The sequence below is a fragment of the Acanthochromis polyacanthus genome, chromosome 9 (genome assembly GCF_021347895.1).
Source record: "Acanthochromis polyacanthus isolate Apoly-LR-REF ecotype Palm Island chromosome 9, KAUST_Apoly_ChrSc, whole genome shotgun sequence".
Taxonomy (NCBI): domain Eukaryota; kingdom Metazoa; phylum Chordata; class Actinopteri; family Pomacentridae; genus Acanthochromis; species Acanthochromis polyacanthus.
The window spans coordinates 20563818-20587132 of record NC_067121.1 but is presented as its reverse complement, the minus strand read 5'-3'; the positions used below and the strand labels follow the sequence as shown (position 1 = coordinate 20587132).

General features: G+C 40.4%; 2 protein-coding genes across 5 annotated transcripts; both read right to left on the bottom strand.

The window, feature by feature from the left end:
* Nucleotides 1-1029: 1029 nt before the first annotated feature.
* On the bottom strand, nucleotides 1030-22586 carry gpt (glutamic--pyruvic transaminase). Of its 4 annotated transcripts, XM_051953232.1 has the most exons (13): nucleotides 22367-22586; nucleotides 19530-19580; nucleotides 17774-17960; nucleotides 12004-12093; nucleotides 11720-11828; nucleotides 11397-11530; nucleotides 10232-10475; nucleotides 7759-7838; nucleotides 7535-7671; nucleotides 7102-7276; nucleotides 5898-6053; nucleotides 2684-2796; nucleotides 1030-2389 (listed from the first exon to the last, which is right to left on the bottom strand). In XM_051953232.1, the coding sequence occupies exons 3-13, from the start codon at nucleotides 17909-17911 to the stop codon at nucleotides 2299-2301; spliced, it is 1467 nt and encodes a 488-aa protein (XP_051809192.1). In that variant the 5' UTR covers nucleotides 17912-17960; nucleotides 19530-19580; nucleotides 22367-22586; the 3' UTR covers nucleotides 1030-2298. The 4 variants fall into 4 exon arrangements, with proteins under 4 accessions (XP_051809192.1, XP_022046841.1, XP_051809193.1 ...); XM_022191149.2 differs by lacking the exon at nucleotides 19530-19580; XM_051953233.1 differs by lacking the exons at nucleotides 19530-19580; nucleotides 22367-22586 and adding an exon at nucleotides 18465-18599.
* fuz (fuzzy planar cell polarity protein) lies at nucleotides 20098-22360 on the bottom strand. The gene is given in 2 exon segments (XM_022191151.2): nucleotides 20098-21839; nucleotides 21842-22360. Coding segments are annotated over 2 exon segments (1305 nt in total). The 5' UTR covers nucleotides 22023-22360; the 3' UTR covers nucleotides 20098-20715.
* Nucleotides 22587-23315: the final 729 nt, after the last annotated feature.

Sequence of the window (23315 nt, the reverse complement as noted above, 5' to 3'; positions counted from 1 at the left end):
ATCGACCGCTGTGGACTTATCAGGACTTATGTGTCGGAAATGATACAACTGAGCAGCCTTGGCTGAGCACTGCGCTTTCTGAGTGCTTTTCTTGGTTATGCATGTGATCAGAAGCAAACTTCAGTTGAGCCTTAAGTGGCTGCTTCAGAAGGAAGGACTTTCTCTTTGCATGGCAGGATCTCAGTGATGTAAAACATACTTGACACGGTGACACTGACACTTTTTTATTCATTGCAGACCTACTTTTTGGTGATCCACGGTTGACTCTAGACCATCCTGGCCAGTTCCCTCTCAGCAACAGGTGACAGCTTGTATTTTTTTCTGATCATGACAGGAACACAACTATGCCATGCATTTTATTCTTACAAATAAGTGTTTGCACAGATGATTTGAAATGGCTCAAAATGACTCTCCCAGCTTGTTCAAGATTGTGATTCGCTTAATCAGATCTGACTTTACCAACGTAACCTTACCTTCCCTAAGCTCACCTTTAAAATCTTTACCCATTAGTTAGGAAGTACAATAAACTTCTAAAACCGTAACTCAAAATGGGGTACTACAACTGTGCTCTTGAAACTGCAGCCTCCTCAGCTTATATTACAATATATACATTGATTCATAGTATTCAGCTTGTTCAGTCTTCCTCATGTGGTCTAAGAAAGAATAATCTCCAATACACTTACAATGATGACAGCAGTAGTTGACCTGCAGTGACAGTGATTTAGCTTTTTCTGATATACTTGTAAGATCCCCGTTCCTACTTTCCTGGGATCTTTCTCCATGGAGTTTGCATGTTCTCTCTGGGCTTCCTCCCACATTGTAAAAGCAAGCTGAAGTTAACGGGTAACTCTCAACTGTCCGTAGGTGTGAATGTGAGTGTGATTGTTTGTCTCTATATGTAGTCCTGTGATACACTGGTGATCTGTTCAGAGTCTTCCCTGGCTTCACCCTACTGTATGTCAGATGGGATAGACTCCAGCCCCCGCGACCCTCATGAGGATTAAGCGGTGTGTAGATAATGGATGGATCGATGATTTACTTGTTTAATGAAACAATATATATTTGCTTCGATGACATGTTAAATAGTAGAATCCCATTCAGTTAATTGCTTCACTACTATCGGTTACACAGCAATGTCAATCAAAAGTTAAACCTTAAATTACACACAAGCTATGCACAACTAAACAGGGCTTACAGCAGCAAAAATATCGGTGTATTTGGTTAAACAAGGTTGTTTCTTTGCTTGAAATCAAGTTTTCAATCGAAAGAAGAAAACTGTTATCTTTTCTTCCAACATTATACAGCCTTATTTTAATGTAACCCTCCCGTTATCGTAAACCACTCACATCTTCTGAGTGAAACATTCTCCTTTGGCCTTTAGACGATATAATGAATACAGAGGCAAGGATGAAGATTTTGGTGTAGGCTTGTGTTTGACATAAGAATGAAAACTGAGGTTAAGAAGGGTATGTGTTTTCGACAATTTGTTTGCAAGTATTGGACAAACCGATTTCCATACAAGAGAAATTAAGTTAAGTGAAACGTGTTTTTAAAAAAAAGTGTGCTTTGCGACATAAAACACCTTTAGTCAGCGGTGAATGCATGTAGTATAAAGAAAGCCTAGAGCGCTCTAAGAGTATTGAAACAAATGTTAAAGGTCAAAGAAAAAGAAAATGATTTCTCTTATTATAAAGTTTAAAAGGATCTGAAAACTCCCTCCAAAATAATGAGATGAAACATAGACTGTTACATTTATTTTGACTCTAAAAATGATCTTCTAGTGAATCATCATGCAAATGGGTCTATTTCAGCATATTCTCCCTGTCAAGTACAGCCTGCAGGAATGGAATATTTTAACCAGTTATACACGTACCCAGGGTTCATAAGCAGCATCCTTAGTCGTACCTTCTTGATTTAAGCTTAGCATTCACATAATTCAGCTATCTCGTAAACTCAAAAATTCACAGACCTACAATATATACATCCCTCAAAAATTAAACAACACAGGCAACAGACAAAGCCATATTTTTTGTACCCAAACTGACACAGGTCTCTGAATTAATTTCTTCATTTCCAGTTTGGTTTTGTTTTCTGACACAAAACGGTGCCTTGTGAGTAAAGTCCCCGAATGTCCAAACGTGACAGATGTTAAGGCTGAAGTGCGTCATCACAGAGACGCCCTGAGCCACCGCAGAGAAGGCACTTATCAGTGACAGATGAATTCTCATTGGCTGATACTTTTTGTTGTTGTTGGCAAGCTCCTCCTTTTGCGAATGGAGGGGAAACAGATGTGGCAATTTAAGAGTACTGCTGGGTGAACCTCTGGTGGAACTCCTTGACTTTGTCCAGCAGGATCTTCAGTTTGTCTGGCGGTGGCAAGATCGTCATTCTAGGCAGGAGAGGGGGAGAAAAATGAAGGACAAAAATTAACTTGAGTGATGTCAAAAAACAAAACAAAACAAAACAGCAGATGTCTTAGTTTAAAGAGTCACTTGGATTTAGGAACAAACTATATTTTAAGCAGTCAGCTTAGGTTAAAACTATAGCGATCGAATACAACAGTAATGCAATAAAGTCAACCTTTATTATCACTGACAGTTTTTTTGTTTAATCAAGTATTCAGCTGACAGATTATTGTCCTATCACTGCAACCATTAACTACAGTCTCTGAAGCGACATTTACCTGAAATGGTAGGTTCCATCTTTCTGGCCAAAACCACTTCCAGGTACAAGGCAGATTCCTGTTTCCTCCAGCATCTTCATGCAGTAAAACATATCTGGCTCCTGTCCATTTTCCTAACAGAGAAGATAAGAAACATTATATGTATAAAGCTCAGTATTCTGGTGGCATGATACTCACAGTAAGTATCTGATTAGGCAATGAGCGACTTCTTTTTTGATACACTACCGTTCAAAAATCTGGAGCCACTTAGAAATGTCCTTACTTTAGAAAGAAAAGCATTTTGCTTTTTCTACTATAATTTCAGTTAAAACAATCCAAAGAGTACCACTGTTGTTACTTTCGTCTGACAAACTATTGGTGATTATTTTTCTCCATTTGTATTTGTATTTGTATTTATTCTGAACTCCACTAGCTGCAACATGTGCAGCTACTCTTCCTGGAGTCAGTCCAACAGCATTACAAAGAAAACATTTTGCACCTGTTTTTCACCACATAATACCAAAATGAAAGTGACCCCCCCACCCCCCAACCATTCACACCCACACACACCTACTTAAAGATCTTACAAAAGCAAAGACAAAGACAAACAATAACAAATACCTTTGGACCAAAAAATTAATCTAACAAAAGATGCCTTTTTAAAAGAAATTTAAACTGCCGTTTACTGTTTGCATGAGTGACGTCACTTGGCAAAGAGTTCCAATTTATCATAGCCCTGTACATTACACTACTTGTTCCCATATTTCCTTTTACTGAAGGTAATTTAAATTTGCCCTCTGTGGCATGCCTTGTTTCATAACAGTGAACATCGGAACTGAAATCTAATCTTTGATAGAGTATATTTGGTAATTTGGATTCAATAATATTTCTTGTCAAATTTAGCAGTGATGCTTTAAATCTCTCATTTATCTTTAGCCAAGACAACACATTATGCATCCAGTTTACATTCATTCTAAAAGGACATCTGAGAGCACATCTAGCTGCTCTGCTTTGAATTATTTGTAAAACGTTTAAATCTGATGCAGCGGCACATGACCAAATTTCAGAACAGTAATCTAATTGTGACAGCACAAGTGTTTTTATAATATCTGTGATCATGTTCAGAGGTAACATGTGAGAACATCTTCTAACTGTTGAGAGACCTCTGCCCATCTTACGGGCCACAGTTCTAATATGTTTAGACCAGGATAGCTCATTATCAATCCCAACACCAAGAAGTTTTTTCTCCATGACCTGCTCAACAGTTGTATCTTTGACCACCAAATTCAGTTTGGGTTCATTCAACAACATATTTCTGGTTCCAAACACATTATTCAATAGGAATTTTTACATTTTTACCAGTCCAAGGAAACAAAATCAAAAACTGACCCTTGGTCTCATTCAGAGGCTCTTGTATGCAGGAACTATTTTGCTTTAGACATTTTAGTCATTACTGCCAAATCAGAAAATGCTTTACATGATGCATTAATATCTAAGATATAGTTTCATTCTGCACAGCTTCTGCTTCCCTGTATTTAAAAAGTAAAGCTGATATGTATGTATGTAGACAACCGTTCAAAAGTTTGGGGTCACTGAGAAATGTCCTTATTTTTGAAAGGAAAGCTTTTTTTTTCTTCAATGAAGATAATATTAAGTGAATCAGAAATACAGTCTAGATATTGTTAATGTGGTAAATGACTATTCTACCTGGAAACGGCTGATTTTTAATAGAATATCTCCATAGGGGTACAGAGGAACACTTCCAGCAACCATCACTCCTGTGTTCTAATGCTACATTGTGTTAGCTAATGGTGTTGAAAGGCTAATTGATGATTAGAAAACTCTTGTCTAATTATGTTAGCGTATCAATAAAAGTGTGAGTTTTCATGGAAAACATGAAATTGTCTGGGTGACACCAAAGGTTTTAATGGTAGTGTACATATATAAGAGCAGTTACTTCTGGCTATTTTCAAAAACTGTGACAGTGGAGCTTTCATATTAGAAGAGCTGTATGTGTGTTTTTGCCACATTGTTCTCCTTCATTATTGGCCTTGGTCTGCATTATGTTTTTGATTTGGCAAAACAAATTTCGTAGAAAGGATTTTCAATTGAAATAAAATCCATTTAAAAGCTGGACCAAATTAAGGGGAAACTGCTCAATTGAGCATCTCGTTGTAACAGACAGTTCATTCCTGCACTCAGAGAATGGAAATGAATCGTACTTTATTATACTGTGCTACAATCCTGCAAAAACTTCTCGAAACCTCTTCAATTTGTTTTTTTTTGCTGATAATTTCATTCTGCTGTTTCATGGCAACAATTTCCATTTTGTTCATGCTTTCTGTAGTTATTGCAGCACAGATGCCCTTCAGATTGTGCATGGCTCCAAGCAACATATGAACACAATTATTTCAGGAGTATAAAGACAACTGGGGTTGATGTCAACGTAACAATAACAGATGAATATTGATTTGAGGGCAAGTATATCAGGTATAAATCTAATTTCCATAAAACACTTTTAGTATGCTATTTAAGTCTCTCAACTTTAAAAGTAGTTGAATATTAATAATGACATAAATTTGACAGACAGCACAGCAGCTCTGTTTGAAGTGCCAATAGCAATGCTGACGTAAAGAAACCATCTTAGTGTGTGAGCTCTGGGGTAATGCTACAAGTGTGTGATCAAGATGGTGAGCGGAGTCGCTGGGATTGATCAGGTGTCAGTAGGTCAGCTTTACCCTGACCTTATCCCCTGTAAGGCTAATCGGATTCTCAGTGGCTCGGCTCATCCGCAGTCTGTGAAATTCCTACAGAGCAGTCAGCCGTGGGACAGAATTGAAAGCACAAGCTATCGGAAATCATTTGTTCTCTTTAGCAAACAGGGAGGTGGATGCACAATGTTCTGCACTTGTTTGAAGAGCTATTTAGACCAACATGGTGTTATAGTCCCTACGTTGTACTTAACATCATCTCTAATTTGACTTTGTACAGTGGAGCACAACTATTAGTGAATCTTAAGCTGCTGAGGCCATGAAGAGGAATAATAACTGAACTAATAATAAGTGGAAGAAATCACGAGTATTAGATTAGAGAGTGTGTTTCTCTCAGTAGTTCTTTTAGAGCTGCGTCACTCATTTTATTTCTCTCTTCTTGGCTGCTCCTGATCAGCGTATTTACCCTGAAACAATGCAGTGAACCTTGAATCACTGAAGCATTTAAAATTTTTTGAACTGACCGTAGCCTCTTTGACAGCCTTTTCAGGGATGGTTATGCGAGGGAAGGAGTACATGGCACCCTGCACAGGATTGCAGCTGATGCCTTCAACGGTGTTGAGAATCTGCTCTGTAAGTTTGGCCTTCTCTGCTAAGGCACTTAATGTGGCTGTGCGCTCCTGGAAGTGGGAGAAAGAGAGAGAGAGAATTAAAAAAACACAGGCGAAAAAAGTAAGTAAACAAGAGGGGTGTCACTGGAATCAGGAAACACCCACAACAATTGTGATGCTGGGGTTGACTGTAGTGGAATAATTTATCTCGTGCTCTATCGTCAAGCTCAAGGAGAGAATCTAAAGCAGCGTCACAAATAAGCAGTTTTGTGCCTGAAGCTAAAGTCGTCCTCAGTCTTATGTTATTGGAAGACCTTGTCTGGCCTTTTCTAAAAAAAAAAAAATCTGTTTGAATTTTCTCCTGATTTCTCTGAGCTCCATAAGACTGATGACAGGACACACCTACACCGTACAGTTCTATCAGATTAAGCAGAGATCATACCAAGAATGTTTTCACACACAAGACCATTCCAGACCTCCTATATACAGTATATAGACTCTACCAAAAGCTGCTCCATGCATACTTTTGGAAGCACTATTGTGATAAACTGACCATCCTATATACACCACAAGTTACTGAAATAAATATAAAATAAACTTGGGAAACAAACAAATTTCTTATCATGGTACATTTGGGTATAACAAAACATAAACTACCAGTCAAAGGTTTGGACACACCTACTCATTCAGTGCTTTCTATTTATTTGTATTGATATCTACATTGTAGATTCATTCTGAAGATTAACACTTTTCTGTTTACTACATAATTCCAAATGTATTCTTTTGTAGTTTTGATTTCTTCAGAATTAATCTACAATGCATAAAAGATTTTAATAAAAACCAAACTGGTAGTGTAACACGTGTTCACTGTATCAGAAACAAAGTGTACACTGTCTAGGCCATTTTAACTCTCTAACTTCCATAACCTATCAGTGGGTTTGAAAGGAACAACAAAACTAAACATATAGCATTTATCAGAGGAAAAAACTGCAATTCACTGATCTTGTATTAAATATCGAAGGAGAGACGGTGCTTCAATATATTAGTGTTATATTATGGATACTTTGTCACACCACTGCTATAAATGAGACTGTAGATTGTGCTGCAGACTGTGTACCTTGATAAAGTTGTCATAGGAAGGCTCCCCAGGCTGTGGGGGGTTGACCACAAGGTCCATTAGAGCCTGTCCAGGAACAGGACTGCATAGACGGACTGACACCAACTTGATCAGCTGGTCCTTCACCTCATCGTCCATGTTGATGATCTCCATGTAGCCTCCACGGAAACCGCACCTGAGAGAGAGAGAGAGACATGGACGTGGTCGAGTCAAGAGAAAAGAAAAGTACAGCAAAGCAAAAAACAAATGAGACGAAAGAAAGACGGAAACACAAGATAATACTGTATTCACTCTTTCTCTCTATGAGGTCAATTCTGATTAAATTTCCACTTCTAAACATTTAAGCAAGTTACAAAACCCACAAAGTCTAAGTTAACACTGTTTGGACGTGGTCAAATGGATTTATCCACAGCATGGAAATGAGATGACTTACTCTCCCATATAACACTTTGAGGTGGAGTGGAATGATGCCAGTTCCACTGTATCTGAGTACTCAGGCCCCATCTCAAACAGAACCTTCTTGAAAGAGTGGAACTGGCAACCGTCAGCATACACATTATCCTGGTACACCTGGGGGACGGGGACAGAGAGACAGATATTACAGGGTGAACAAGATCATAAAACAGGTAAATCTTTTAAGGGATGCAGAGACATTACCTCATCAGCCATGAGGAAGAGACGTTCCTTAGCTGCAAATCGGATTACATCCTCAATGCATTTTCTGCTCTGAACCTGACCTGTGAAAAAGGAGGAGGCTCATTATAGACAGTTGTGTCATTGTGCTGCCATCTGGTGGCTTTTCTTTGAGTAGTACATGAAATGTATGATTACAGAACTACTGGTAGTAGGGATTGGGAATAAATGGGTATCTCCCACAGAAAGGGTTTAAAATAAATCATTCGTAATCAGGTTGTCATGGAGATCATTGTGGTTGAGAGCATACACCATACAGCCACAACAACCCCCTGTCTGACCTTCTAGCTGGGAACATACACTACCAGTCACCCAGGTAATTTCATGTTTTCCATGAAAACTCACACTTTTATTCATGTGTGAATATAATTGCACAAGGGTTTTCTGGTCATCAATTAGCCTTTCAACACCATTAGCTAACACAATGTAGCATTAGAACACAGGAGTGATGGATACTAGAAATGTTCCTCTGTACCCTTATGTAGATATTCAATTAAATATCAGTCATTTCCAGCTAAAATAGTCATTTACCACAATAACAATGTTTAGATTGTATTTCAGACTAATTTAATGTTATCTTCATTGGAAAAATATGCTTTTCTGCCAAAGTGACCCCAAACTTTTGAACGGTAGTGTATGTTGCATGGTACACCCCTGCTCTCCCTGTGTTTCGTGGATCCATCTCCGTTGACTGACTGGCTAATGAAGGCGTAATACCCCCAAAAGAATTTAAAATAAGCAAGTCATAAGACTAACTGGGAATGCAGCTGTCAAAATACACAAAGTTCATAGCTTTAATATCTACTGGCCTCTTCAACAGACTGAGTTTAGTCAGCTGTGAGGGACACAGCTCAGTTATCACCACATCATGGCAGCTAACAACCATTCTTGGGTCCTGTAATGACAACTGAGCATGGGTCGACCAATTATCGGCTTGGTCTGTTGTTGGATCCGATATTCAGCATTTCTCCATTACCATTATTGCTATTTTTTTCTTTTTTTAATTGCACTAATTTGGCTCTGATGCAGCCGCCTCTCTCTGCCTGTAGTCATCACTCTGTGGTCTTCAGCACTGCCCCATCCACAGCACTATCTGATCTAACAACACTGAAGGATAAAAGTTGAGAAGGTATGTTCTAATGAAACACAACAAAACTATGAATAAACCAAGGTCGTTTGATTAGGTTTTGTGTTGGAGTTTGTGTTGTTTTTTTCTTTTGAAATCAACATTTTTATTTTTATTACAGAAGTATGTCTGGTATCAGTCCCTCCGATTACTAGCAGGACACATCGATATCAAACCTGAAAAAATAATGTCTGTCGGCCTCTACAAATGAATCTTCTTCAACACAGCCAAACAAACTCCAGGCTCTGAGAAAGAGCAGCAGCACATAATTTAGGTGCACCCAAAAGTGTTCACTGCACCTTTTGTCACCACAATAATAAGTGTAACTAGTGGGCTTCTGAGCTATGTAATCAGATGCACACTCCAGCTCCTCTCCCACAGAAGAGCAGCACAAAAAGGGCCAAGAATGTGCTTGGACAATATGTGTGGAGCCAACAGCAGAGACTAGTGGTAGCTTCATCGCTGACTGGTCAACAGTGCATTCATAATTACTGGGGGCTCGTGGCCTACCCCTACCAGATGACAAAATCTGCTGACCCCTCCCCAAAACAAAAGTGACCTGATGCCTCACATGATTTTGTTCAGACATGGTATCAGCATCAACAGTACACAGTGTAACTGCAAGAAACACCCAGAGCAAACCCAAGTTAGCAAAGAAAGTCATCACTATTACTAGAGGGAAGTAAATTCCGATAAAACACATAAAGTATGCTACTTAACTATTGTCACTAAAAAAAAGGAAGTGTTAAAAAACCTTGAATTTCTCCGACAAATCATTATGAACAAATGTCATAAATATACACTGTCGTTCAAAAGTTTGGGGTCACCCATTCAATTTCATGTATTCTGTGAAAAATCACACTTTTATTCATGTGCTAACATAATTACACAAGGGTTTTCTAATCATTAGTTAGCCTTTCAACACCATTAGCTAACACAATGTAGCATTAGAACACAGGAGTGATGGTTGCTGGAAATGTTCCTCTGTACTCCGATGTAGATATTCCATTAAAAATCAGTTGTTTCCAGCTAGAATAGTTATTTAAGACATTAACAATTTCTAGACTGTATTTCTGATTAAGTTAATGTTGTCTTCATTGAAAAAAAAGATTTTCTTTCAAAAATAAGGACATTTTTAAGTGACCCCACACCTTTGAATGGTGGTGTATGCAGATTGCAGCTGTACAGAGATTATAATGAGGCTAAACTAGAATACCACCCTGTGGGGACTCAATCTTAGGTGCCAGTCACAAGCAGTCATAACAATGGCCATACCAGGTATCATTTAAAAAAAAAAAAAAAAAAGTTTACCAGTGGGGTTTCCAGGATTGATGATGCACAGAGCTCGGGGGTTGCAGTACTGTCTGGCCTCATCCAAGGCGCGCTGCAGCTCAGGGATGTCCAGACTCCAGCACTTTTCCTCATTAAGGTAATAGTTGATCTGCACAGCGCCCAGTTCAGCCAGTGCAGCGGAATACAGCGGGTACTGAGGTATAGAGATCATGACACCTGTACGGCTCGCACCTTCACCACAAACCAGCAGCTTCAGCATTGTCTAGGAGAGCAGGACAAGGAGGTTAAAAAAAGACATCAGACACATTTCAGTTCAAACATTTCACCTACTGTATACACATAATTGTATTTGAGAATTACATGCTAGCTTTATCTGCATCCACTTGGAATATACACATGCACTACCAGTCAAAAGTTTGGACACACCTTCTCATTCAGTGCTTTCTATTTATTTGTATTAATGCTGAAGATAAAACTTTTGTTATTTACAACGTAATTCCATATATATTCTTTTCCAGTTTTGATGTCTTCAGTATTAATCTACAATGTATAAAATAACAACATAAAAAACATGAAATGAGAAGGTGTGTCCAAACCTTTGACTGGTAGTGCACATGTAATATGTTATACACAACAAAAGCTGTTCTGCCTCTGCAGCATGGAATGAAGCTTTCAACAAAAAGTGAGTTTTCTTTTTAAATAACACATCATACAGCTTAGGTTAGGACCACCAACAGGATCCTTCAGTAGATAGTTAATGACAAAACATTACTACTGCACAAAATGCTTTTAGACTTTTTGTCTTTTATGAGTCTACAAACTTTCCCTGTGAAACAATGTGAAACTGAATAATCACTCTTAAAGTCATGAGCACATTAGTGATAGAGTTATTAGAAAGTAAAACCTGTCTAACAAGCAAAACTATGTGGGCCTCTTTGATCTAATTTTAGCACATGGTTAGATCTTGTTTAGCTTGAATGCTTCATTGTTTTCACCTGTATTTACTTCCCTGCTCGCTGTAGCTTGTGCAATGTGTCAAATAAAAGACATTACAATATGAGGTAACATCTTTCATTGTTACTGGAATGCAACATTTTCTTTAGTTGTTTTTTTTTATATAAACAAGCAAGGATGATTAAAAGTACAACAGAGGCACAAAGTCAAAATGAAAGAGGTGTTGTACCACAATGCCATCGCTGGCTCCTGTGGTGAGGTAAATGTCATCTGGGTCGCAGGGCACACCGCCATCCCGTCGCTCAATGTAACGGGCAACATCCTCACGCACAGAGTGTATGCCTTGACTGGCACTGTAGGCACCTGAAGGAGATTCATAAGGGGACAATACACGCTGTTACAGCAACTCACCGCTTTAGCACAACAAATCACCACAAGAGAGCTTATAAAGCACTAAGTGGGTGTATAAAGACACTCAAGGTGATAATTAACCAGCACGGTTATATAAAGCTTATTCTGTTTGCACAAGAAAGACGTCACACTCATACAGACCCATACTGCGCCCTCCACAGGACTGCAGAATGCGGCAGGCTCTACTTTTAGCATCTTCTGGGAATGTGCTGTCACTCAGCAATTCTGGGTAGGAGCAGAGGGCCAAGACCTAGATGTGTGGGCATAACGGGGTAAATATCAAGCACGCATTACTACATAAGACAGGAAACTCACTGACAGCGGCTTATTTAAAGAGGAAGACATCAGTTTCGTATACTTTGAGAAGTGAGAAAAAAGCTGCTATATTTAGATGAGAAGATGGGGGAAGGGCTTTAGGAACAGACCTGTCGGAAGAAAGTGATTGGCTGCTGGCCCATGGCGTGGGCATCACCGATGTTGGCCTTTATGACCTCAGCAAAGGGCTTCTTCATTCCCTGGCAAACATAAACACAACATACAGAAAGGTTCGATGAGCACAGAAAAGTGTGAAGGTCGACACTTGCATAAGTGAAATAATGTCATCTTTTTTGAAAGTGACGGTCTGAAGTGTACTGCCAGTTAACAAACCGACATCAGTTTGTCAAAAATAAGGTCGGTTTGACAACCTTGACATCATATGTAAACACATACATAACGAACACTGAGCATGCCTGCCAAGAGGATGAGAGCATGGTAGCTGCAGAGCACACATCCGGCAAGTGGTTTACTCATAACTACCTACATGGATTTATCATAATTTCTGTTTCTTGGACTGAACCAGTGACTTCCCTGCTGATAGAATGCAAAAAGAAAAGAAAAAAAGACATAATTGTCCACTGTTTGCTTTAAAGTCCTTTGGAGCCTTGCTGTATCTGGCAGTGAATGTTATCCTGTCCTGGATTCAAATTTGACAGACATTTTCATGGGACAGAACAGATTTTATGCTACTTTGATTGATGCTGCTCAGCCGCAGGCAAAGCCGCATTATTCGGCACATTATGAAATTTCGTAGTTTTTGAAAAACTCTGACATAATTCAGTCAGTAGTTATTACAGAAGCTTGGTGTTTGGGAGCGGTTTCCTGTTTTGTTTCTAAGCACACACACATGTAACACCGTGCCAGCAAAGGCAAACATAAACAATGCTTGCAAATATTGTAACGTAGCTTTCTAACGCTTTAAAAAATAAGTCCTGGAAATGTTTTTTGAGGAAGTAAATACATCTACAGTATTCATCAGGTGTCAAAGACCACATATTGTGTTTTGGAGAGAAAAAACACCGAATAAAACATAATTTCACTTGCAAAAATAAATGGAATTTCCAGTTTTCTGATTAAATTTCACCAGCTAAATTTTTGTAAATAAAATATAAATTCCATAACAAGTAGTGCACATTATGTCACCTGTTACCTGTGGCATTACTGCATCTCCTCCACAAAATACTAGGCGTTAAGCAAATGTATGTCTACTCTTCATAGGGAACTGGATTTATTAGGGAGGTCAGGGAAGAAACATAAAAAATCTGGCCACGTTGGGCCTTTCTGTTTGGAAGTTGTAGGTTCTCACTGGCTATTTTTACCCCATGTTTTTTCCTGGCAGGTTAATTCATGATTCTAAATGGCTGTAGGTGTGAATGTAGGGATGCATGGTTGGCTCTTTGTGTTTGTACTGTGATGGACTAGTGACTCTCACCCAGTGTTAGCTAGAATAGGCTCCACTCCCCATGACCCTCCACAGAATAAAGAAGAATGTGTCAGTTGATAGTGAGGGCTTATAGTTTTTAGAAAGGCTGAGGTAACATTGTGAGCACAAATAGTGTAATTTATGAACATCAAGTAAGCAACACACTGTGAGACACATACCAGCACCCACTGAAAGCAGCTAGCTGCCTTTAATACCCTCCCTGATAGAGGTGGTCAGCTGGAGGAGCTCACTGCTGGAAGCACAACCACGTGAAGCCCTAACTATTTACACAAAACCAACCCCATATAAAAATGGAGCACATGAAATAAATATTTAAATGAGCACAGACTCCTATAAAAAATTCATTAACATATGCTCAACATAATTACACAAGTCAGCAATGCTTCTGTCTATACTCCCCCTTTCTGACATTGGTTCATTCCAGGAGCTCTAGAGCAGGTGTGGGAGTCTGCATCAGTTTTGTCCCCATGTTCTCCTAATGACACAATCAGAAGGGTACTGGCACTCGGAGACCACAGTACTCCGCCAAGGCTGCTCAGTCATGGTACGATTTCTGACGGAATAAATCTTTAAAGAATTTGTGGTCTGCAGCGCTCGATTTGTAGTAGGATCGCAATCATGGGATCGTCAGCAGGCAGCTGATGTAGTCTTCACTTGTTGTCATAGTTCCAGTCATGCTGTGCCGCTATCTCGTAATGATACAGAAATCTTAAACAAATCCACGGATCCAGACTATAAGCCACATCACTGCCAAAATCTAATAACTTGGTCCTCGACTTTTCTGACCTTCCCAGAAACTTTCATCTACAGAAACAAACAGACAAACCAACGCCGATCGTCACATAACTCCGCTGTGTCTCTTGGCAGAGTAATTAACTGAGCATATAATGGCAGGAAATGTTGGCGAAATTGTGAAAAAGACTACAGTAGATTCATGTTTACAGCACAATATACTGGTTAGAAATTGTGAACAACATTGATTACAACTTTTTTTTCTCAGCGGGCAGAGTGGCCAAACCCTCCATGTCCTCAGTTACCCTATGGAATCTGTCACCACAAAAGAATGTTCCAAAATGTTTGCCCTAAGTAAACAACAACAAAAACATGACGAATACTACGGCAAAATGCAAGGTAATGGCACTTCTTTTCTCCATTACAAAAAGGAACAGCCTTGACGCAGACAGTCTGTGCAAACACACGCACAAAGTTTGAAACTGACCAAACCACCTTATCACTAATATACTGTCAACCTTCTGACACATAAACCCAGAGACACACGTCACACAGAGGCTCTTAACCTTGGGTGTGTAAACTGAAAAGGAACAGGACGTACAACATGAAGTAGCAGTAAGGCAAGTGTCAGAAATAAACAGGAGAGTATATTATTAAAATGGAGGTATTCATTTACTGTCTTCTAGCCAATAACATAATATGTCTGAAAGATAATCTGTTGAGCAGCTGAGACCGCTGACAGCCATGTGCACAAACAAGCAAGCACGCGCATGCTGTGAACACCAGATGTTAGGGACAGCATGACGTTGCAGGAAAGCCACAAGTGGAACATCAGGCCACTCCTGGCACAAATCAAAGCAGCCCGTTTGTTGGATTTAGCCAATTCAGTTGAGATTTTAGGAAACTTGAGTCTCTAGCTCTCATTGGTCACACAGGAGAGGCGTCTCTCAGGCAGAACCAATAACATTTTACTGCGTGAATAACGCCCCTGGGACAGACGAACCACCCCTTCACTATGGGACGTTTTACAAACAAGCTGACCTCTGCTCCTTTGACCAGACTTAAAAGTGCTGTGTTTTTCTGTCATCTATCAGTGATGAAATAGTCTAACACGTGATGCTGAAGATCTGACAGAAGATGCAGAGGATTTTCTGCTTGGCTCCACAATGAACCACGTGAAACCATGTGAAACAGACAAAATCAGACATTACACTAATATAAGAAAATTCCCCTTGACTTTGTTATGTATGTTTCTTTGGTTCATTTATCAAACTTGTGTTATAATAGGTTATCAGTAGGTTCTCATATCAGTGTGTCTGAAAAGCAAACCATTACATCTTCTACAGTGGAAAACTTTTTTTTTAAGATGTTTCTATATTACCTTTCATTCTGGTGGAATATGTGAAAGGCATTTGACAAAATGAATAGCTTTGTGTCTCGGTCCTCATGGCAACTCTCTGAAAGGTCCCCATTCCCAATCAGTTAGCTGTTCATTAAGACAAAACAAAGACCACAATGTGATAACTCCATGTGGAGCCTTTATCGGTGCACTTAAGTGGCACAGTAAGTCAGCTCAAAGCCTGTCGTGCTTCTTTTTTTTGCTTCTGCCCTCTCTGAACAACACATACTTTGTATTAAGAGGGAAAAACAGGAACAAGGTAATACTTGTAATGTAGGCATCTCGGTGAAAAAAAACTAAATGTGTAGGAAACAGGAGTAGGGGATGACTGTGTGCCGTCTTTTGTGTGTGTGTAAGTCTTAGACAAAAGACAGAATACCATTGCGACCCGTTTCCCAGAGTAATCCAACACCATCCAAACCACAGTTCGGAAAAGAAGCTTCTCATAAAATGGAGAAGAGTATGTGTTGCCAAAACCTACAACCACATTTTAGAGTTGTAGAAGCACGGTCCGCTGCTTCTAAAAAATGTTGACTAAGCTGAGAGGACTGTGAATGATTACTTACGGTACATTTCTCCCTTCTGGCTGTGTTACTGTAGTTTACAAAAGACTGGCAGTGGGACGGTGTGCTGTTAGTGAACAAAAAATGTCTGTGTACCCCATCCTAGATGGAAATGTGATGAATAGTTAATTAGCAGTTGCATAAAGTATGAGACTCCTCTTGTCTCTCCCCTAAAAAAGCTCCTATCCCTCAATATCTTTACCGGTTTTTACCAGCTGAATCCAACTGCAATTTCTTCTGCTTTTTGAGCATCTACATATCAATTCAGTCACACTTGATCAAACCCGTGTGCAGCTGAGAAGAAAATAAATGAACTGGAAGAGAACAGAATAAATCCAACATGGAGAGTGAGATCAGCTGCGGATATGCGTCAATCAGAGTAAACAGAACATAAAATCTTTGTGGCCAGTGAACCATCTGGTTAAAAGGTGACCACTGTCATTACTGCCACTGCTGGTCCACGCTGCTGAGTCTTTCACCTGTGCAAGAACCTGTTCACATACTCATCCTTTCTAAGCAAAGCACTCAAGAGCAGACAGTTTACACACCAGACTGCCCTCGGTACACTAACAGCTGGTTGCCACATCATCATAAACAGTGTAAAGGAAGAGATTGAGCAGCACTTTGAAAAAAAAAGAGAAATTCACAAATGGTCAATATGTATAGTGGCAATATGGTGGAAATAGGCTTTAAAGACATAGATTAAAAACATCTATACTATTCAATTTAATTTTGCATTTAAAGTACTGGATACAAAAGCTGAGAGCTGTATTTTTATGTTCCTGTATATGTCCTGACTCTAAAGAGGACAATTAACTAGAAAGGCTACAGTCACTAGGTGGTCAGACAGTGAAATATAGAAAAACAGCCTCTGGTCGATGGACTTTCACCTCTCGGTCAGGATCCTTCCATGAGCAGAAGCAGGAAGAAGTCAAAAACAAATAGAGAGCAGCTTAAAAACATGTTACAAATTAAAAGTGCACATCAGAGGGAAGCGGCTGCTGGATCACACTGGAATAGAACCTGTCTGACATGATCATTCTCAGGAATTAGTAACTTAGTGATGTACTTTGATGAGAGGATGGCATAATTTATTGAGAGGCTTTTGTGGAATGCTGAATGGTAAGACCATTATCAAATTCTCATTGGAAAAACTGATTAAAAAACTGACTTCATTCATGCTTAGACAAATAAAAAAAAAAGATTAAATCATCAGGAAATAAGCCCCCTTTAGCTTAATTATATACACTAGCATTCAAAAGTTCAGGGTCACGCAGGAGTGATGGTTGCTGGAAATGTTCCTCTGTACCCCTATGTAGATATTCCATTAAAAACCAGCCATTTCCAGATCGAAAGTCATTTACCACATTACCAATGTCTAGATTGTATTTCTGATTAATTTAATGTTATACTCTTGCTTTTCTTTCAAAAATAAGGACATTTCTAAGTGACCTCAAACTTTTAAAAAGTAGTGTATATTTTCATAAAGCCCAGTTAAAATTTAAATTCCCACCAGGGTTGAAATGACATGAGCAGAGTTTGTCATGCTGATATTGGCCTACTACAGACAACAGGTTTTAGTGTGGAAATGTAATACAGACAGTTAACACAACCAACACTCACTACACGAATGAAACATGCACAGATGAGAAGTGGGTCTACACAGGAGATGAGACAGTATGGTCCACAGAGATTTAAGCTGGTCCGGACACTCAGATCACACTGCCTGTTGTACAGACCTGAGAGAGCTCCCTTTCCAGCTCCACGGCTCGCTGCACGATGGGCCCACGCACGGCGTACTCCACCTTCTTCACGGTGGGGTTAATGGTGTCGATGGTCAGCACCTTGGCCCGGGACATCATTCCATTCTCGGTCATTTTCTCTTTGGGAAGTCCACGCCGCGTCGCACTCAAACTGGACAGGGCTCTGCCGGGAGAGGAGGACAGAGGGGGAGAGGTCAGTGAGCGGACCCCGGGGCCGACGCCGGCTCGTTGCGCTCCACCACTACCGGCTAACAATTCGTTACGTCGCCGGCTTAGAAGCCGGACGTTTCTGGGCGAGAGCAGCTGCATCCGTGTGGCAGACATTATCGCAAGACTTTTGCTCAACAGGTTGGTTAACTTCTTTTAAAGACTCCGCAGCGAGTAGCGTCCTGCACCACGCCGTTTGCTTCCCTCGGGAGGAGTGAAATCAAAGTGGTGTAGGTGGAGGCACCGGGCGGTCAGACCTTTGGACCTGTCAGTGGTGATGCAGTGCTAATGGGCTTCCTTAAAACTTCTGACTGTGGGGAGCCTGGCTGCCTCCACGCGTTAACAAGGCGGCACTGTGAATATTTTGGGGGTGCACAGAGAATACCATCCCTCCCCTTTGTGTGGCTTCATGACCACCGTTATTCAACTCCCCTCCCCGTCCTCCGTTATCCCCACGCACCGTCGGGTCAGGCTTCTCCGGTTACCGAGCCTAAACAGCTCCACGCTGGTCTGGGACGTGGTGATATAACGGCGAACAGGGTGCAGCTTCCAGCTTTGCTCCGAGCTTCCAGCACCGCGCCTTTCCCTTTGTCCTCAGAGCTCCATGCGGTTTGGGAGGAGGGTTAGAAGGGGACTAAGTACATCTGAATGATCCTGCCCAGGCAAGTTTTCCCATAGAGATGATGCAACATAATGTGACAACTCATACTTATTTTGTATTACCTTGTACTATAACAACATTCTGAAAGATTTTACATGAAGCACACAGTTTTTTAAAGTCACTCTTCTTAGAGTCTCTGTAAAGCAGGGGTGTCCAACTTATTTTAGTTCAGGGGCCACATACAGCCCAATTTGATCCTAAGTGGACCTGGCCAGTAAAATCACAGCATACTAATCTATCAATGACAACTACTAATATTTCCCTATGTTTTAGTGCAAAACAGTACATTCTGAAAAGGGTCACATTTAAGGAACTATCTTTTTATGAACTATTTATGAAAATGAAATTTCTTAAGAAAAATAAATTCAGTTTCAACAATAATGTGCCTCAGTTTGTCATAAACACATTTGCATTACAACTTACAAATCACAGAGAACATTTTGTCACAGGCATCTGGAACTGAACAAACGGTCTAGTATTTTACTTTATGATCAAAACAACCTGTCAAGATCTAGAAATTATGTTAAATTTACAGTTTTACAAAATTGCAACGTGCAGCTGATGTCTTCTTCGTAATTTTTACACTTTCCAAAGTCGTCCCGGGGGCCGGATTGGAGCCTCTGGCAGGCCTGTTTAGGCCCACAGGCTGTATGTTTGACACCCCCTGCTCTGGGAATCTCTGGGGAGGTCAGACCAGGTGACACTGTTTCAAATTTCCCATTTCACTGATTAAACTGGGAGGTCGTGTGAGAATGTCCTGTTCCCTGACAGTGTATCGCCACTCGTTAAAACCTGTACATTAAATACAAAATGAAGATGAAGTGCAGAGAGTTGGATGATGAACCAAGATTAGAAACTACTTACTGGGAAGTTCCTGATCCTCAGTGTGACTTTCAGTAAAAGTCTGTCTTCACACTGAAATGTGAGAAAGCAACAGGTTTCTTGAATTTCCCAGTGCTGGTATAAACAATAAAAAACTATGTAATTACAATCACAATGACTACCTATTCAATAATGGTGAGTGTGTTTTGTTAGCAGTCACTGCATGCCACCATTAGTATACCACTATGTGTTGTGAAATATTGTTTTTGTAATTCACATATTGTGTAAGTTATAGAACAACTCTTGACAGATGTTTCTGCATTTTTTGCAAACGACAATCTATTTTATCCATAGTGTCCACTAACGATAAAGAAAAAACTGTTTGATTTGTCAACTGTTTTAAGACTGTTACTAGCTTTGACTCGCAAGCAGTTTACAATTAAATAAAGAAATCATTTTTGCTTCTTCTTCGGGAAGTGGTTTTGAGGTATTTTTGCAGTTACGTACACAGTTGTTAAATTTTGCAATGAAATACTCAGCCAGCAGTGGGCGAACACTGTCATTGTCACATCAGCAGGAAGAAAACATGTGAATAAATCACTCGGTGATATCAAGAACCAGCAATTAACCAACTATATTTAGGAATAAAAGAAGAACAACAAAAGAATTCACCTTCTTTTAAGCCAGAGCATACAAAATGTCAAAACAACAAACCACAAGCACTTTTTCTTTATCCCAGTGTACCATCTTCACATTATGCTCTATTACATTTTAGATTTTCTTTCATTTTACATTTGTTACAGTGCAGTCCTAGTGATAATGTTGGTATTCATTAAGCCAATCAACTTTCAGTACAGTGACAGAAATGTCCTTGAAGCCAGTAGTGATACAATTGTGCAACAGTGGCTTATCTTTTTAAAGGCAAAACAAAGCTCAAAGCACTTTGGTATAACATGTTCACTTGTTTCAGAATTAGAGCAGCAGTTCAGCAAAAACTGTGAGAGCTTTAAACAGTGTTATTTTTCCTACAGTTCATCTCTTACCATTGGTCTGGTAATCTGACAGCAGAGAGAAAGATGGAAGCTTAATAAATATAATAAAGCCCATATAAAAAAATAATTCGTGAATTCACATTACAGATGACTTCACACTGCCTTCATCTATTATGAAAAGTTATTAAGTTGAAAACTGCTGATTTGCTTGGAAATGAATTTGTTACACTGCTGAGTTAAAACCCTGTGGCTGTAATGATGTCAGAGAGAGTTTGTGTAGCTACTGTACGCAGTGCAAAGGTAGGCACAGATGGTGAGAGGAGCAGAAAGAGCTGGTGTTGTGGTGTTTGAAGTCCATAACTTTTGCACTCTTCTGTAACTAGATAGCACTGTTGTGGTTGGTGGGAGAATCCAAGGAGAAAGTCTTCAGTGTTGCCTCTCTCAGCTCTCTCCTCTGGGGAGACACATAGTGTCTCCTCCTGTGTGAAGTAGCGTGACATGCTGAAGATATAGACGAGTTTCAGTAGCTCCCAGCAGCGGGCCTTGGAGAGTGAAGGAGAGTCACCAGGTGGGTGATAAGTGGAAGTCCATACGCAAGAGACTGAGCGACGTGTTTCACGGTTAATAAGAAGAAGTGCCAGTACATCAGGCCGCAGGGACACGGATCCTGGTAAGCAGCGCTCTCCAACAGCCAGGCAGTCTCTCAAGGTCTCCACCAGCGGTGACCAGAAACGGCCCACCAGTCCAGTCTCGGCTCTGTGCAGGGTAGGTGTAGGACCACACAGCACACACACATCTGCTCCAGGGAGCAGCTGGAAGCGCAGCAGGCGGTGAGCTACATTGGGGCTGCCCTGAGGAAGGAAAACTGGGTAGTCACAAGAAGCTGATGCAGAAGCAGAGAGGGAGCGAATCAAAGCAGAGAGTAGGACAATTTCCTGTGGCGCCAGGCGCCACCACTTTTCAGTTGCTGTAGCTATCCTCCCATGGACAATGAGGCAACCAAACTCACTGTCTGCAGCCTGAGTAAAGCCATCCACAGCCTCTTGAAGAACAGTAGGGTTTGGGGGCACCAGTGAATCAGCACAGTGTGTGAGGTTTCCCAGGATACCCTCTTGCTTCTCATCCAGCAGCTGATCGATGAGGCTGAAGCAGGACCGCAAATCCCTCTTCAGCCTCTCCACATTCCTGACATTGACCAGCTCATCCTGTCCCAACACCAGAACCATGCAGTTCCACACATTCTCCAGGAGGCGTTGTAAACGAACCTCCTCCTCTTTGCTGCTGCTTGCACCAATTTGTCCCCCTCCACTCACAGCTATGAGCATCACACTGTCTTGAAAAACTCTCCACACCACCTTCCCCCATTTTCAGTCTCACAGCAGGACAAAACTACTCCCTGACCACCTCCAAACATGTGAACACCATTCAGGGAGCCGATGACAGAGAAGGGCAGCTGTTTGGAGGCTCCCCTTGTGAAAAGAGGAACCCCGCTGCTGGCTGTGAGGCAGAGGAGCTGTGTTGACCCGTCCTGGAGCATCATCATGGGGATAGCTCTGGTTCTATGTACCGTCAACAAACTCGTCTTTCAGCTGCTGCAGATTATTGAGCCAATCGGCTAATGGGTATCAATGAGCCGATAGTATAAATAGAGTCAGACAGGCAAAAAAAAGACCAGCTATTACTAGCATCCTACGATTGCATCAGCAAGGGTGAGCCGTTAGCATCACATAAATCATTTCCCTGCATCTCACTGAAGATGGTACGAATCACACAAAATACCATGCAGCTAACCTAACTATGATAAGTAGACACATATCCCCGGTTCACTAACCTCTAGCTTTTGTTAGCTAATGGTATTTAACATGCTAGGTTAACAAAAGAAGTTACCGTCGTTTCCACAGTAACGCTGTCCCATGATTCATTCTTCACACTGGCGAGAGCGGTTTCATTCGGCTGGTCGAGCTACAGTTACGAGTTACGAGCTCTGTGGTAACCGCTAAAGGAGCGGGACATGGAGACAGACCTGGGTTCAGTCCCGGAGTTCACCGGGAAGCGTAGTTAGCTCACAACATGGATCTGACAGCCATAACTCACATCTCGCGAGAGAACAACTACAACTAAACCGCGGTGAAACGATCGCGAGATGGCGCTCAGAGTTCTTACTGTTGCTTCCACAGTGCAACGCGAAAATAGATTCCTGAAAATGTACCCATCAGTTACACCGTGTCCCCGTATTACTGCAAAATACACAAATTACTACTAACACCTGCAAACTAGAGAGCATTTTGTTGCCATTACATTTTGAAATACATTCACTTAAAAAGGGTTATTCACAAGGTTTTTGTTACACTCAGATGTATTCCATTACATTTTTTTTTTTTACCAATTGTTGTAATAAGTTGCTGTACAGATCAACATTGTATACACAAAACAAATAATGCTCACAGACTTTGCTAGACTGTAAACAAAGCAATAGCACAGAACTCAGTTCAAATAATATCAGTTGTGCATTAAAGCATCGACAACAAAACTGAGTAAATTTTAAAACGCAAAACATTTACTTGTCATTTGCTAGCCCTAAATGTTTTTTCTTTAGAAACTAATTTTGCATTGTGGTAATTTACACAAAATATTTAAAGAGAACCTTCACAATGCACTGTCAAAACTCAGTTGTTTCAGCATTTATTAAATAAATAAGGCTATGAGGCCAAAATTAATTTCATTCTTTTTCTCATCCTTTTTCTTTCCGTTTCTCCTCCCAATTTTTAAGAGTCCCTTCCATGAATAATGCAAAAAACAAAATTAAAATAGGTATTATCGCCTTCAGAGTAAAGCT